The 15,114-nt window shown below is 45.9% G+C and overlaps 1 protein-coding gene across 1 annotated transcript; it reads right to left on the reverse strand.

The window, feature by feature from the left end:
- Nucleotides 1–1,012: 1,012 nt before the first annotated feature.
- Nucleotides 1,013–9,916, reverse strand: LOC129863830 (ankyrin repeat domain-containing protein 34B-like). Its single transcript, XM_055936125.1, has 2 exons — nt 9,600–9,916; nt 1,013–4,590 (listed from the first exon to the last, which is right to left on the reverse strand). The coding sequence occupies exon 2, from the start codon at nt 4,516–4,518 to the stop codon at nt 2,788–2,790; it is 1,731 nt and encodes a 576-aa protein (XP_055792100.1). The 5' UTR covers nt 4,519–4,590; nt 9,600–9,916; the 3' UTR covers nt 1,013–2,787.
- Between the last annotated feature and the right edge of the window lie 5,198 nt (nt 9,917–15,114).

Consider the following 15,114-nt stretch of genomic DNA (forward strand, 5'->3'; position numbering starts at 1 on the left):
TCAACAGCATCCTCCTGGATACCGTAGACCCACTTCAATTCACATACGACCCCAACAGATCCACAGATGATGCAATCTCAATCACACTCCACACTGCCCTTTCCCACCTGGACAAAGGGAACACAGGTCTCTCTTGGAAAAGAGATGTTATCTCAAATAGAAAAAAACCTGTATAAATAGAGGTAAAATAAAATAAATAAAAATACAGCTCAGCGTTCAACACCATAGTGCCCACGAAGCTCATTACTAAGCTAAGGACCCTGGGACTAAACACCTCCCTCTCAACACAGGGGCCCCTCAATGGTATGTACTTAGTCCCCTCTTGTACTCCCTGTTCACCCACGACTGCGTGGCCCAACACGACTCCAACACCATCATTAAGTCTGCTGACGACGCAACAGTGGTAGGCCTGATCGCTGACAACGATGAGACAGCCTATTGGGAGGAGGTCAGAGAACTGGCAGTGTGGTGCCAGGACAACAACCTATCCCTCAATGTGAGCAAGACAAAGGAGCTGATCAAGGACTACAGGAAAAGGCGGGCCTGAACAGGCCCCCATTAACATCGACGGGGCTGTAGTGAAGCAGGTCGAGAGTTTCAAGTTCCTTGGTGTCCACATCACCAACGAACTATCATGGTACAAACATACCAAGACAGTTGTGAAGAGGGCACGACAAAACCTTTTCCCCTCAGGAGACTGAAAAGATTTGGCATGGGTCCACAGATCCTCAAAAAGTTTTACAGCTGCACCATTGAGAGCATCCTGACCGGCGGTGTCCGAGGAAAGCCCATAAAATTGTCAGAGACGGTACCAGGATGCTCTCAATGGACTTCCACGTTTGGACGTTATCAAGGTGACACTCAATCTTTAACTCCTCCTCAACATTTACTGGATTGGTTGAACAGTGCAGAGGGGAACGTCCCGACAGTTCTTTTTTTCTCGCCAGAACCAGAAATAAATAAACGTGGCTCAGGTGTTCTGTGATTGGTCATAATATTTCACCATCTATCATTACATCATTTGTTTTTTAAACTGTATTTTATTCATAATTTGCAACATACATTACATGTAAACATAATGGTATTTATAGAACCACTTGTGACAGTACACTGGAATCTACGCACAAGGCTGAACATTGCTACAGTCTCTCCCTGGCAGGTTGGTTTAGCACAGGATTCCTCAAATCAGTCCTGGGACCCACTACAAACTACAAACAGGTCCTCATTTCAATCAGCTACTCCCATTAACAAGACTCAATAGAATGGTGACAAGGTAAGTATTTGAAATGTTCTCACTATTTAGGATGTGTCATGCGTCAGGTTTTATTTTTTAATATACAGTGCATTCATAAAGTATTCAGAACCCTTGACTTTTTCCACATTTTGTTATGTTACAGTCTTATTCAAAAATTGATATAATTGTTTCCCCCCCTCCCGTCATCAATTTACATACAATACCCCATAATAACAAAGCAAAAAAACTGAAATATCACATTTACATAAGTATTCAGACCCTTTACTCAGTACTTTGCTGAAGCACCTTTGACAGCAATTACAGCCTCAAGTCTTCTTGGGTATAACGCTACAAGCTTGGCACACCTGTATTTGGGGAGTTTCTCCCATTCTCTGCAGATCCTATCAAGCTCTGTCAGGTAGGATGGGGAGCGTCGCTGCACAGCTATTTTCAGGTCTCTCCAGAGATGTTCGATTGGAGAGAGTCTGTGCTCTGGCTGGGCCACTGAAGGACATTCATAGACTCCTGCGTTGTCTTGGCTGTGTGCTTAGGGTCATTGTCCTGTTGGAAGGTGAACCTTTGCCCCAGTCTGAGCGCTCTGGAGCAGGTTCTCTCTCTGTATTTCACTCCGTTCATCTTTCCCTCGATCTTGACTAGTCTCCCAGTCCCTGCCACTGAAAAACATTCCCACAGCATGATGCTTCCACTACCATGTTTCACCGTAGGGATGGTATTGGCCAGGTGATGAACGGTGCCTGGTTTCCTCCAGACGTGACGCTTGGCATTCAGGCCAAAGAGTTCAATCTTGGTTTCATCAGACCAGAGAATCTTGTTTCTCATGGTCTGAGAGTCCTTTAGGTGCCTTTTGGAAAACTCCAAGCGGGCTGTGATGTGCCTTTTGCTGAGGAGTGGCTTCCATCTGGCCAATCGACCATAAAGGCCTGATTGGTGGAGTGCTGCAGAGATGGTTGTCCTTCTGGAAGGTTCTCCCATCTCCACAGAGGAACTCTGGAGCTCTGTCAGAGTGACCATCGGGTTCTTGGTGACCTTGGTTTTTGCTCTGACATCCACTGTCAACTGTGGGACCTGATATAGACAGGTGTGTGTCTTTCCAAATCATGTACGATCAATTGAATTTACCACAGGTAGACTCAAGGATGATCAATGGAAACAGGATGCACCTGAGCTAAATTTCAAGTCTCATAGCAAAGGGTCGGGAATACTTATGTAAATAAAGTATTTTTGTTTTTTATTTTTAATAAATGTGCAAACATTTCTTAAAACCTGTTTTTGCTTTGTCAGTATGGGGTATTGTGTGTAGATTGATGGGAAACGAATGTAATTTAATACATTTTAGAATAAGGCTGTAACATAACAAAATGTGAAAAATGTAAGGGTTCTGAATACTTTCTGAATGGACTGTAGGTGTTTTCAATGCCTTTAAGTAAGCAGATATAGGCTCCACTCATGTGCTATGTGTCCCCAGGATCAATATCGAGAAACTGGTTTATCAGACACTGCTGCCTCTCAAACATCCCATCAAAGTCTCCCAGCTACTTGATCTGCTCTGTCTGCATGGAGTGTCTCCTCAGCAGCATCCTCCTTGTCCTCAGGTCTCTGGGGAGGCCGGAGGGAGCTGAGGGAAGGAGGGGCCTCAGGCCAGCTACCTCCCGGCAGACGGCCCTACTGCTGGGATTGTTGCCCAGGACACAGGGGTTGGGGCAGGAGTTGGCCACTCCAACGATGTGAGGGATTGGGGTGTGGTGGTGAGAGTTCAGGGGCGGCAGGCACCCTGGGCGGTTCTGGGAGATGTGGCTCAGGAGGAGAGCCCCTGAGCCCTGACGCTCCAGCCCAGAGAGGGCTCTCTTGGTCAGGTTTGGGGCCACCAGTGATTCCCTGGAGGTCAGCAGGGTAGAGGAGCGGGAAGTGGCCTGTCTTCTGCTCTCCAGCGGGGTTCGGCCCTCCTCGGTGAATCCCCTGGTAGGCACAGCCAGCTGGGGGTCAGAGTTGTAGTGGTCGGCACCCAGGTGGCGTCTCTGGATGATGCTGCGCAGGCTGGACATAGGAAGGGGGAGGGGGCAGCCAGGGAGTCTGGTACCAGTGGAGAAAGATGGGAAAGGGGGACCCTGGCCTGTGCCGATGCTGTATGAGTGGAGGTTTGGGTTAGAGGCAGAGTGTGGCGAAGAGAGGCCGGCAAAGGACAACTTACGCACCAACAACTCCTCTTCCTCCTCCCTCTGACCTCTTTCCCCTACCTCTCCCTCATTCAACCTCCCCTCAGACTTGCTAAAGCTAATAACATTAGCAGTGTTGTTATCCAGGTCAGTACTGCAGTTGTACCAGATAGGGGCGCTGTTGTTGTAACTGTTCCAGCCCAACCTGCTGGTCATGAGGGAGAGTTCCTCCTCTGGGCTGATGTCTGGGAGGTCATCTGAGGACGAGGGAGAAGTGTCGGGATGCAGGGCCAGTAGAGAGGCAGGAATCTTCAGCCAGGGCTCTGAGTTCAGCCTCTGGAGGGGCTGCATCAGCCTTTCCACCCTGCTCTGCTCCAGAACGGGAGCATGTGACTGGGGGTCAGGCTGGGAGCTCACTGTCTCACACACAGAACACTGGTCCTCCTTAAAGTTAAAGACTTGGTGAGGAGGATGAGAGGAGGAGGAGGTGCACTGAGGGGAGGTGAGGAGCTGGATCTCAGAGGGGGAGGCGCAGGGAGGAGCAGCCATCAGGTGCAGCCCTCCCCCCTGGTCGAGGGGGGTTAGAGGGGGCACGTTGAGGTACTGTTTGGTCCTGGACGTCCCACAGGGGAGTGTGTTGGTGGTAATGATGATCACTTCCTTCCCTCGGGCCTTGCAGGTGTCCAGCAGCACCTTCAGAGTTTCCTTGTCGCCGGCCGTGACCGAGTGAACCAGCGCTGAGCTCCCAGAATGGTCCTCCAGGCCCGGGTCCGCTCCACTGGCCAGGAGCAGGGACACTACCCCGGCCCCAGCCCTCTCCAGGCAGGCATGCATCAGGGCTGAGCGGCCCGCCTTATCCTGGATGTTGGGGTCGGCTCCACTCTCCAGCAGGTACTGGACCATGCGGGTGCGGCTGGCGCTCTGCCGGTCGGCGTGCCGCGTCTTACAGGCCACCATGAGGGCCGTCTGGCCACGCCCGTCGCTCTCGTTGATGTAGGCTCCACCCTCCAAGAGGAGACGTGTAAGGCGCAGGCGGCAGAGGAACACGGCCTGGAGGAGTGCGTTTCCCGGCTCGGGAGGCTCCCCTGTCACACCTTCCTCCCCCTCCATGATCTCTCTCTCTCTCTCTGGCTTGGGGAGTCAACCTGCACAGGTAGGGCTGGATCTCAGACACTCAGTGGTCTGTGGGGAGATGAGAGAGAAGGAATGGTCTGTTTGGTTTCATTAGAGTTTACATCACCAACCCTTGGTTCTGGGTGCAACAGCCATGATTCAACTGATTTCGGTCTTTCGGTTGATTGGTCATTAAGTGAGGTGGGAGAAAAGGGAAGATAATGTCATTGCATGAAGACAGGCATCAGATCATGTAAGCATTAACAGCACTGGAAAACATACTGTACCAAACAAAAAAGTAGACAGTGTAATGAGTGCAACATGTAATCGGTGGTCTCCCACTGGGCAAAAACTGGCTGAATCAACGTTGGTTCCACGTAATTTCAACAAAATAATGAAACGTGATGACGCTGAATCAACGTTGAAAACTGATTGGATTTGTGAAAAGTCATCGTCTTTTTTTTTTTTTTACCCAACTTTTAACTTAAATACAATTACATTTTTTGTTGATTTCAAATTGAATTCACATTAGTTGACAACTCAACCAAAACCAATGAAGGCTAGACGTTGAAATGACATCTGTGCCCATTGGGCTGTTTATCTGGTTATGTATCCAAATCATTCAAGTCTTTAACCACAATCCAAAACCTCCCAATGTATTAGCTGCTCATGTCAGAACAGTTTACTGTTTGAAACCCCAGACGGATAAAATGCGGAGGCCTTGGGCTAATTGTCTTCCAACCTGGGCAGAAAGGATCCTTTGAAGCGACAGCTTCTTTTCATGGGGAGCCTATTCAGCTCTGCGCCTGTCCTCTCCAGTCTCAGCCAGAGGCAGCTGGTTTCTATAGGCCATTGTGCTACTCGTCCTTGCCTTTTCTGAGGGTCTGAAGGATGACAGTGAGGCATGTTTTTAGAGGGAGAAAACATGGTGCATTGTGGGAAAACCTTCATTTGAACTGAAAATAAATAAGTAAATGATTCTGTTTAAAAAAAGTCAAAAAATACTATTTAAGTTCGGCAAGAATGTGAGGATGATGAGGGGATAGATCTGGCTCATTTTAATTATTGTTTTATGATATTGACATTCCAAAATGTCTGTGTGTGTGTCTCTTGTCATTACTTCTCCCTCTCTCTCTCTGGCCATGAGTCTGTGTAGGCCATAGAGAAGTGGTAATCACTATTTCCTATGCAGAATGGATGACAAACAGCATGGAGGAGACTCAGGCATAGTGTCGTGTGTGGGCGTCAGGAGAGGAGAGGAGGGGAAGGCACCTTTGTCTCATTTCTGGGCACACAGAGATGTGATTCACTCGCATCGCACTGTCCTTGTATAGACACTGAGTGTACAAAACATGAGGAACACCTGCTCTTTCCGTTTCAGTGTAGATGAAGGGGAGGAGACAGGTTAAAGAAGGATATTTAAGACTTGAGACATGGATTGTTTATGTGTGCCATTCAGAGGGTGAATGGGCAAGAGAGAAATATTTAAATGCCTTTGAACGGGGTATGGTAGGTGCCAGGCACAAGGTTTGAGTGTGTGAAGACCTGCAATACTACTGGGGTTTTCATGCTCAACAGTTTCACGTGTGTATCAAGAATGGTCCATCAACAATCAATACACAATACTCCATAATGACAAAGCAAAAAAAAATGGTTTAGGAATTGTTGCAAATGGTTTAAAAATAAAAAACTGAAATACCTTATTTACATTAATATTCAGACCCTTTGCTATGAGACTCGAAATTGAGCTCCAGTGCATCCTTTTTCCATTGATCATCCTTGAGATGTTTCTACAACTTGGAGTCCACCTGTGGTCAATTTAATTGATTGGAAAGGCACACACCTGTCTATATAAGGTCCCACAATTGACAGTGCATATCGGAGCAAAAACCAAGCCATGAGGTCGAATTGTCCGTAGAGCTCCGAAACAGGATTGTGTCGAGGGAAAGATCTGGGGAAGGGTACCAAAAAATGTCTGCAGCAAAGAAGGTCCCGAGGAACACAGTGGCCTCCATCATTGTTAAATGGAAGAATTTTGGAACCACCAAGATTCTTCCTAGAGCCGGGAGAAGGGCCTTGGTCAGGGAGGTGACCAAGAACCCGACAGAGCTCTAGAGTTCCTCTGTGGAGATGGGAGATCCTTCCAGAAGGACAACCATCTCTGCAGCACTCCACCAATCAGGACTTTATGGTAGAATGGCCAGACGGAAGCCACACCTCAGTAAAAGGCATATGACAGCCCGCTTGGAGTTTGCCAAAAGGCACCTAAAGGACTCTCAGATCATGAGAAACAATATTCTCTGGTCTGATGAAACAAAGATTGAACTCTTTGGCCTGAATGCAAAGCGTCACGTCTGGAGGAAAACTGGCCCCATCAGGAACTGGGAGACTAGTCAGGATCGAGGGAAAGATGAACGGAGTAAAGTACAGAGACATCCTTGATGAAAACCTGCTCCAGACTGGGACGAAGGTTCACCTTCCAACGGGAGAATGACCCTAAGAATGACCCCAAGACAACGCAGGAGTGGCTTCGGGAAAATTCTTAATCTTAATGTTCTTGAGTGGCTCAGCCAGAGCCCGGACTTGAACCCGATTGAACATCTCTGGAGAGACCTGAACATACTGTAGCTGTGCAGCAACGTTCCCCATCCAACCTGACAGAGCTTGAGAGGATCTGTAGAGAAGAATGGGAGAAACTCCCCAAATACAGGTGTGCCAAGCTTGTAGCGTCATACCCAAGAAGACTTCAAATCAAACGTTGTCACTTTGTATTATATAGGTCCTGGGTGGCAGGAAACTTGGCCCCAGTGATGTACTGGGCAGTACGCACTACCCTCAGTTGCCATACCAGACGGTGATGCAACCGGTCAGGATGCTCTTGATGGTGCAGCTGTAGAACTTTTTGAGGATCTGGGGTTCCCATGCCAAATCTTTTCAGTCTCCTGAGGGGAAAGGGTTTTGTTGTGTCCTCTTCACGACTGTCTTGGTGTGTTTGGACCATGACAGTTCGTTGGTGATGTGGACACCAAGGAACTTGAAACTCTCGACCCGCTCCACTACAGCCCCGTTGACGTTAATGGGGGCCTGTTCGGCCCGCCTTTTCCTGTAGTCCACGATCAGCTCCTCTGTCTTGCTCACATTGAGGGAGAGGTTGTTGTCCTGGCACCACACTGCCAGGTCTCTGACCTCCTCCCTATAGGTCTCATCATTGTCGGCGATCAGGCCTTGATGCCGTAATCGCTGCCAAATGTGCTTCAACAAAGTACTGAGTAAAGGGTCTGAAAACGTATGTAAATGTGATATTACATTTTTTAGATTTGTATAAATTAGCAACAATTTCTAAAAACGTGTTTTTTATTTGTCATTATGGGGTATTGTGTGTAGATTGATAAGGGGAAAAAATGTTTTAATCCATTTTAGAATAAGGCTGTAACGTAACAAAATGTGGAAAAAGTCAAGGGGTCTGAATATTTCCCGAAGGCACTGTATGTAAAGCTATCCAGCAGAACTGATGTCTCATGGCCTAGAGCAACATTTAACCAAAACAAACATATCTAACTTCCACTGTCTTGTTATGTAATGCTTCCTCCTGAAAACGGTGAATCCATTTCTGTGATTTTATTCTACTTGAACATTAAACAGGCAAAACACAAAAGAAGTCAAATGATCATTTTACAAAGATATAAAGGCTATTGTCACAGTTTTCCAAAAGAAACTTGAAGTCGTTGCAGAAATATATACAGTTAAGTATTGACATAATGAGGTTCTATTTCTCCTCTGAGAAGGGTGATGGCTGCTGACGACTTGGTTGTTCTTGATGTTAGCAAATAGTGTGTGTGGGTGTTCAAATCAGACACAGCGTTGTTTTACCTCATTGTTCGGCGCACTAGGTTCTTACTGGAGTTGAATAGCAATATGTTTCAATAGAACATGTTGCGATTAGCAGTGCTCCAGTTTCCATGGAGTTATGCAGCTACGTGACTGTTCCGGTGACTCCTTGGCCTGCAGGGCTGGGGTCAATTTGAATTGAAGGCAGTCAATTCAGGAAGTGATTTTAATTAAATATTCTAAAATGTCAAAACTTTTGAAATACATTTCTTCTACTCCTCAGTTTATTGAGAAGTCATTGAAAATAGATGCTGTTTTTGATTTATTTTGAACGGTTGTTTATGTTTACTTCCAAAGTTGACTGCCTTCAATTCAAATTGACCCCAGCCGTGTTGGCCTGTCTGTGTGTATGTGTGTGTGTGTGTGCTTGCAAACCTGTGAGTGTCTTCCGCTCATCCGTGTGTATGTGTGTGTGTGTGACTACCTGCCCTGTCAGCAGAGTAATGTCACGCTCCACCCCGCCGTAGGGGATTCAGTGGGAAGATCCACTCCAGAGTGAAGAGGCCAGCTCTAATGTTAGAAGAACGCACCAAACAGTGTGTGTGTGTGTGTGTGTGTGTGTGTGTGTGTGTGTGTGTGTGTGTGTGTGTGTGTGTGTGTGTGTGTGTGTGTGTGTGTGTGTGTGTGTGTGTGTGTGTGTGTGTGTGTGTGTGTGTGTGTGTGTGTGTGTGTGTGTGTGTGTGTGTGTGTGTGTGTGTGGTAAAGAGGGCCCTAGAGCCCACTCATGCTGTTCTCCCTAACCAAACTCAAAAGGCATAGCATTTAGAGCCACAGAGAGAATCCCTCACTAGCCTGGTTGCTAGTCTTTTCTGCTATAGCCTACTGCTTTGTAGTTGTCATGATTGGCACAACACAACAATTAAATTGGCAACAACATGCAGATCAGCACCCAGGCTAGGGATTCACTACATTCTCCACCAGTGGATGGTGGTCACTACCATACAGCGGTAATTGTTTTACCCGTTATGCAGTTGCCGTTTACAGCTGTAAATATATACATGTAATTGTACTGTGGTTATCCAAGGCCAAAACGAGATGTACAACACAAGGGCAACTCAATGGGAAGCTTCGCTGGATACTTTCATCTCAAGTCGTCATCGAGATTCTAATTATTGTGTGTGACTCAAAAACAATTGCCGGAATTATTCGGAACAGTAACATTGTGCTCGTGACATGTTATTGTTACTTACCAGTCTATCAGCAGCAGCAGCGCCCCTTGACACTTCGTGCACACTGTCGAAATCTTGCAAGAACTATCCAGATTGTGAGAGGAGGACCGTGCTGTGTGTATGACTGTGTACCTGGGAAAGCGTGAGAAGATAGTTAAGGAGGATGTGTGTGTGTGTGTGCCTCTTCCTTTCTCTGTGCGAGTGTGTGTAAGTGATTGAGTGAGTGCGTGTGTGTGTGTGTGAGAGAGAGTAACGCAGCTGTGACGTTAGTCAGGTCTGGGAAGCAATCAATCGCCTGCCTGCGAGCTGCTCAGGAGAGCAATGAGAAGGGGAGAGAGAGGGTGAAAGAGAGAGAGATTGATGTGATGAGGTAAGGGAGGAGATGAGAAATAGTGGGAGAAAGAAAAAAAGAGGGGATAATTGTGGCATCTACGTACCAGCTGTAGATAAACGATGATCAATTCAGACTCATATAAAATGTATTCTGTCCATGTTCTATTGCACTACCAACATTACAGTGTTATCCTGGCTTGTCCTTTGGGGGTCTGCATTAAACAGCTGCACTCACCAGGAGAGAGACCTACAGAGGGGCACTTCACTTCTGCCCTGTAAGTCCATCTCATTAAACATGTCTGTTATGGATTGATATCAGTGGAGGCTGCTGAGGGGAGGGCGGCTCATAATAATGGACGGAACGGCACAAATGGAATGGCATGGAAACCATGTGTTTGGTGTACTGTATTTGATACCATTTCACCGATTCCGCTCCAGCCATTACCACGAGCCCGTCCTCCCAAATAAGATGCCACCAACATCCTGTGCTGGATATACTGTCACCTGAGAGAGCATCATCATGTTTTTTTGTTTGAAAGCAGAACGGCCAAACTACTCTTTCTATTTACAGCCCTAGAGTTAAGCAGGGCCAGTGGAGAGGTGAAATGGCAGTAGAGGGGTGAAATATACAGGCTGAAAGACATTTGTTTGTGCACTTCATCAATGTTTCCATGACAACAGTCCGCAAGGAGATTGTGTTCGCAGGTTGTGTTCACTGATATTTGACTTCTACTAGACACACTCGAAGCCGAAGTGTGTGTGTTTGCTCATGCATGTGTAGGTTACCTTTGGTAATAGATCCTCAAGGTTTCCTGGACCAGTGTGGGTAGGTCATCGTGAATAATTAGGGGTTTTCAAGGAGATCTCTTGACAATATCGAGCAAGGCTTCACTGGCATAGTGCTATATGGATGAACAGACAGACAGGCAGACAGTGCTCTGTGCTGTGCTGTTTTGTGTGTCATCTCATCTACAGCTTCTTGTGCATGACTAAGATCAGTCCTTTGTTGGCTCCATGGCTATGATGCAGAGGAAACAGTTCCTCCGTGGCTGTGATGCAGAGGAAACAGTTTCTCCGTGGCTGTGATGCAGAGGAAACTGTTCCTCCGTGGCTGTGATGCAGAGGAAACTGTTCCCCCGTGGCTGTGATGCAGAGGAAACTGTTCCTCCGTGGCTATGATGCAGAGGAAACTGTTCCTCCGTGGCTATGATGCAGAGGAAACAGTTTCTCCGTGGCTGTGATGCAGAGGAAACTGTTCCTTCATGGCTATGATGCAGAGGAAACTGTTCCTTCATGGCTATGATGCAGAGGAAACTGTTCCTCCATGGCTATGATGCAGAGGAAACTGTTCCTCCGTGGCTGTGATGCAGAGGAAACTGTTCCTCCGTGGCTGTGATGCAGAGGAAACTGTTCCTCCATGGCTATGATGCAGAGGAAACTGTTCCTCCGTGGCTGTGATGCAGAGGAAACTGTTCCTCCGTGGCTGTGATGCAGAGGAAACTGTTTCTCCACCGCTGAAAGACCCTAACAGGCACAACACCTTCTATTCACTAACTCTGAAAAGACAGCCAGCCACATAAAGCCACATGTAAATTACACATGAATGAGTAATCTGTATTATTAACAATAGCGAGTCCGAACGAAAATCACCCACCTGGCTTCCTCAGCAGATAAAGTGTAATTAACATATTTTGGGGCTTTGGTTGATAAAATCTGATTTAATCACAGCAGTATTAGAACAATAATCAAACCACACAAATTCAGCCAAATAGAGAGATTTAATTAGAGGCCAAATATATGCTACACTAATAAATAATAATTCTGGGGTTGGGGTAGATTTCATGACACACACACACACACAGGAGTTTGCGGTAGATAGCTGTGTACATCACAGGAGGCTGCAGAGGGGAGGACGGCTCATAATAATGGCTGAAATGAAGTGAATGGAATGGCATCAACCACATGGAAACCATGTGTTTGATGAGTTGGATGATCATTCCATGTATGCCATTACGATGAGCCCGTTCTCCCCAATTAAGGTGCCACCAACCTCCTGATGTGTGTGTGTGTATATATATATCATTGACACACACAATTCTTCACTGGGCTCTCCCTGTAGGAGATGCTTGAGTAGGTCTCGTCTTTGGAGGACTTGGCATTGGATGACTGGTTATAGTACCCTCCGGTAAGAAGCCTCACACTTCTTCTGGATATGACAGAGAGAAAGAGAAAGATGGATTGTTTTGAATAACCTAAACCGACCTTAGGTCAGTGTTGTCAGGGGAAACGTCATCTTCCTTAGCACACAAAACTGGACAATAGTGCCACCTCGTGGCAATATTGGGACCTGCAGCTAATTTTTTCCAATTTATCTTCTGATTCATTGAATGATTTTTCATTGTGGAAACTTTTCTTGCATCTTGTTAGTTTAAATAAGCACATAAGTACAAATTTATGTGTTGAAAAATAAACAAATACTGATAAACTGGGCATTTTGGATCACAGCCTTTGATGTTATGGGGCTATTTTACTTCTACTGGTCCTGGGGCCCTTGTTAAGGTCAACTGCATTTTATAAACTGGGTGGTTCGAGCCCTGAATGCTGATTAGCTGACAGCCGTGATATATCAGACCGTATACCATGGGTATGACAAAACATTTTTACTGCTCTAATTACGTTGGTAACTAGTTTATAATAGCAATAAGGCACCTCAGGGGTTAGTGGCATATGGCCAATATACCACGGCTAAGGGCTGTTCTTATGTACAACAAAACGCGATGTGCCTGGATACAGCTCGTGGCCATATACCACATCCCTCGGGCCTTATTGCTTAAATTAACTTTACCCAATACCAGGATATTTTTGCCAAAACCGGATTGCCTCTGCCAGGAAGCTGAAACTGAACCACAAGTGGATTTTCCAGTAAGACAATAACACTGAGCACACATTAAATACACAAAGAAAGGGCTAATTGGCCACAAAATCTAATTTTGCAATGGTCACCTCAGTCTCCAGACTTGAAACCCATTGAAAACCAGTGCGTTGAATTGAAGTTGGCAGTCCATGTCACGACTTCCACCGAAGTCGGTCCCTCTCCTTGTTCAGGCGGCGGTCGAAGTCACCGGCCTTCTAGCCATCGCCAATCCACTTTTCCTTTTCCATTTTTTTTGTCTTTGTCTTACACACCTGGTTTCAATCCCCCAATTACCTGTTCATTATTTAACCCTCTGTTCCCCCATGTTTGTTTGTGAGTGATTGTTTCTATGTAGGAAGGTCCGTTATTGTGGGCTCTGTTTTTGTATTGCATTTATATTGTGTTGAGTAAAATACGTTTATTTACTCATATTTGCTGTCCTGCACCTGACTCCTGTAGACCTGACAGTCCATAAGTGCAGACGAAGGATATCAAGAATCTGCAAGGATTCTGTATGGAGGAATGGTCTAAGATCCCTCCCTCTGCATTCTCCAACACATAAGACATTTTAGAAAACGGCTCCGTGAGTTATTGAAAACATTTTGACGATACCCTTTGAGACCTCCCATTTTTTAAAATGAATTGTTAGAATTTTATTTTTATATCTTCCCACGGCTATGTATTTTAGACAAACATGTGCAGGTAGCCCACAGAAGACTTTTTGCAGGTAGCCCACAAGTAGCCTAATCTGATTCAAAGATTGTGACCGGTCGTGTTAATGTCATATATAAAAGCGAATACTTTTTCAAAGTTAACTGATAAATATTTAGGCTATATTGAAACGTTAGTTTCTAGGTGCGCGAGGAATAGACACTCGTTTGGGAGAGGAGGCAGAGCGTGTGTTAAGCTTTCCTGAACAACTGGGCCTGCTGGGAGCATATGTGGCCACATTATATAGAATTACTTGGGAGAATGATGAGCCACAACAGACAGTGCATCTCAGTATGAGAAGTAAAAATACAGCCACAATTGCCTGCCTTTCTAGACCATATAAACTATCGAGAGTAGGTCTAGACCCACAACTCAAATGGAATGAAACATTCAATTCACTGGGCTTTTGTGCCGTTATTTAAATTACATTTTCACTGACGCCATGACTATTTTCATGAGTGTGTCAAGAGATATAGGATTAAAAACCTTGAGTGTCTCCCTTGATCCTAGGTCCTGGCAGTGTTGTGCAGACTCAGGACAACTGAGCGTTGTTACTGAGGAGTGGCTTCCGTCTGGCCACTCTACCATAAAGGCCTGATTGGAGGAGTTCTGCAGAGATGGTTGTCCTTCTGGAAGGTTTTCCCATCTTCACAGAGGAACTCTGGAGCTCTGTCAGAGTGACCATCGGGTTCTTGGTCACCTCCCTGAGACCCTTCTCCCCCGATTGCACAGTTTGGCCAGGCGGCCAAAGAGTCTTGTTCGTTCCAAACTCAAATTTTGTTTTCGCTTTGTCATTATGGTGCATTGTGTGTAGATTGATGAGGGGAAAACTGATTGAATCCGTTATAGAATAAGGCTGTAACGTAACAAAATGTGGAAAAGGTTAAGAGGTCTGAACACTTTCCGAATGCACTGTATACATTAGTAAATGTGCAATTGCAATAGTCAGCCAGATTTGAACCTCTTTTTGAAAGAGTTTCAATTGGGATTTTGTTCAAAATGATTCCCCCATGGTAAGTTGAATCAATGTCCATGCTCATCAAGAAGGGAAACAGATTCGACATTTACTAACTGTGTTGTCCCACATCCAAAGGTGCCATATCTCTATCACTTCTGCCCTCCTGTTTTCAACCCCACGATTTAAAAGTAGCTAAATGTTTTAATAATACATCTCTACAGGTCTGAACTGAGAAACAACCTGAGTTCAGCTAGCTACAAGATATCATTGACTGTCACAATCCTGTGTCTAGGTCTGAGGCAGAGAATGGAGGAGAGGACAGGCCCAGGAGGTGTGCCAGTGGGAGGTCTGTTTGGGGGCACTCAGCTGTCATTGGCTACTGACTCAGACCTTTTAGGGAGCAGGAAGAAACGGCCCCTCATGAGGTGAGACTCATATGTCACACCATATGATGAGTAATTATGTGAATATGTCTGCTCTAGCAAACTGGGTGCACATTTTTGTTTTAGCCCAGCACTGACATACTTGATTAAACTAATCTCCAAGCCCCTGCTTAGTTAAGTGTCAGTAGATTAGTTTAATCAAGTGTTATCAAGTGTTTAAGTCCTGGTTTGGAATAA

Source organism: Salvelinus fontinalis, chromosome 10 (genome assembly GCF_029448725.1).
Source record: "Salvelinus fontinalis isolate EN_2023a chromosome 10, ASM2944872v1, whole genome shotgun sequence".
Classification (NCBI taxonomy): Eukaryota; Metazoa; Chordata; class Actinopteri; order Salmoniformes; family Salmonidae; genus Salvelinus; species Salvelinus fontinalis.

Coding starts and splice junctions, on each gene's coding strand:
- LOC129863830 (XM_055936125.1), bottom strand. CDS start 4,518: ATGGAGGGGGAGGAAGGTGTGACAGGGGAGCCTCCCGAGCCGGGAAAC.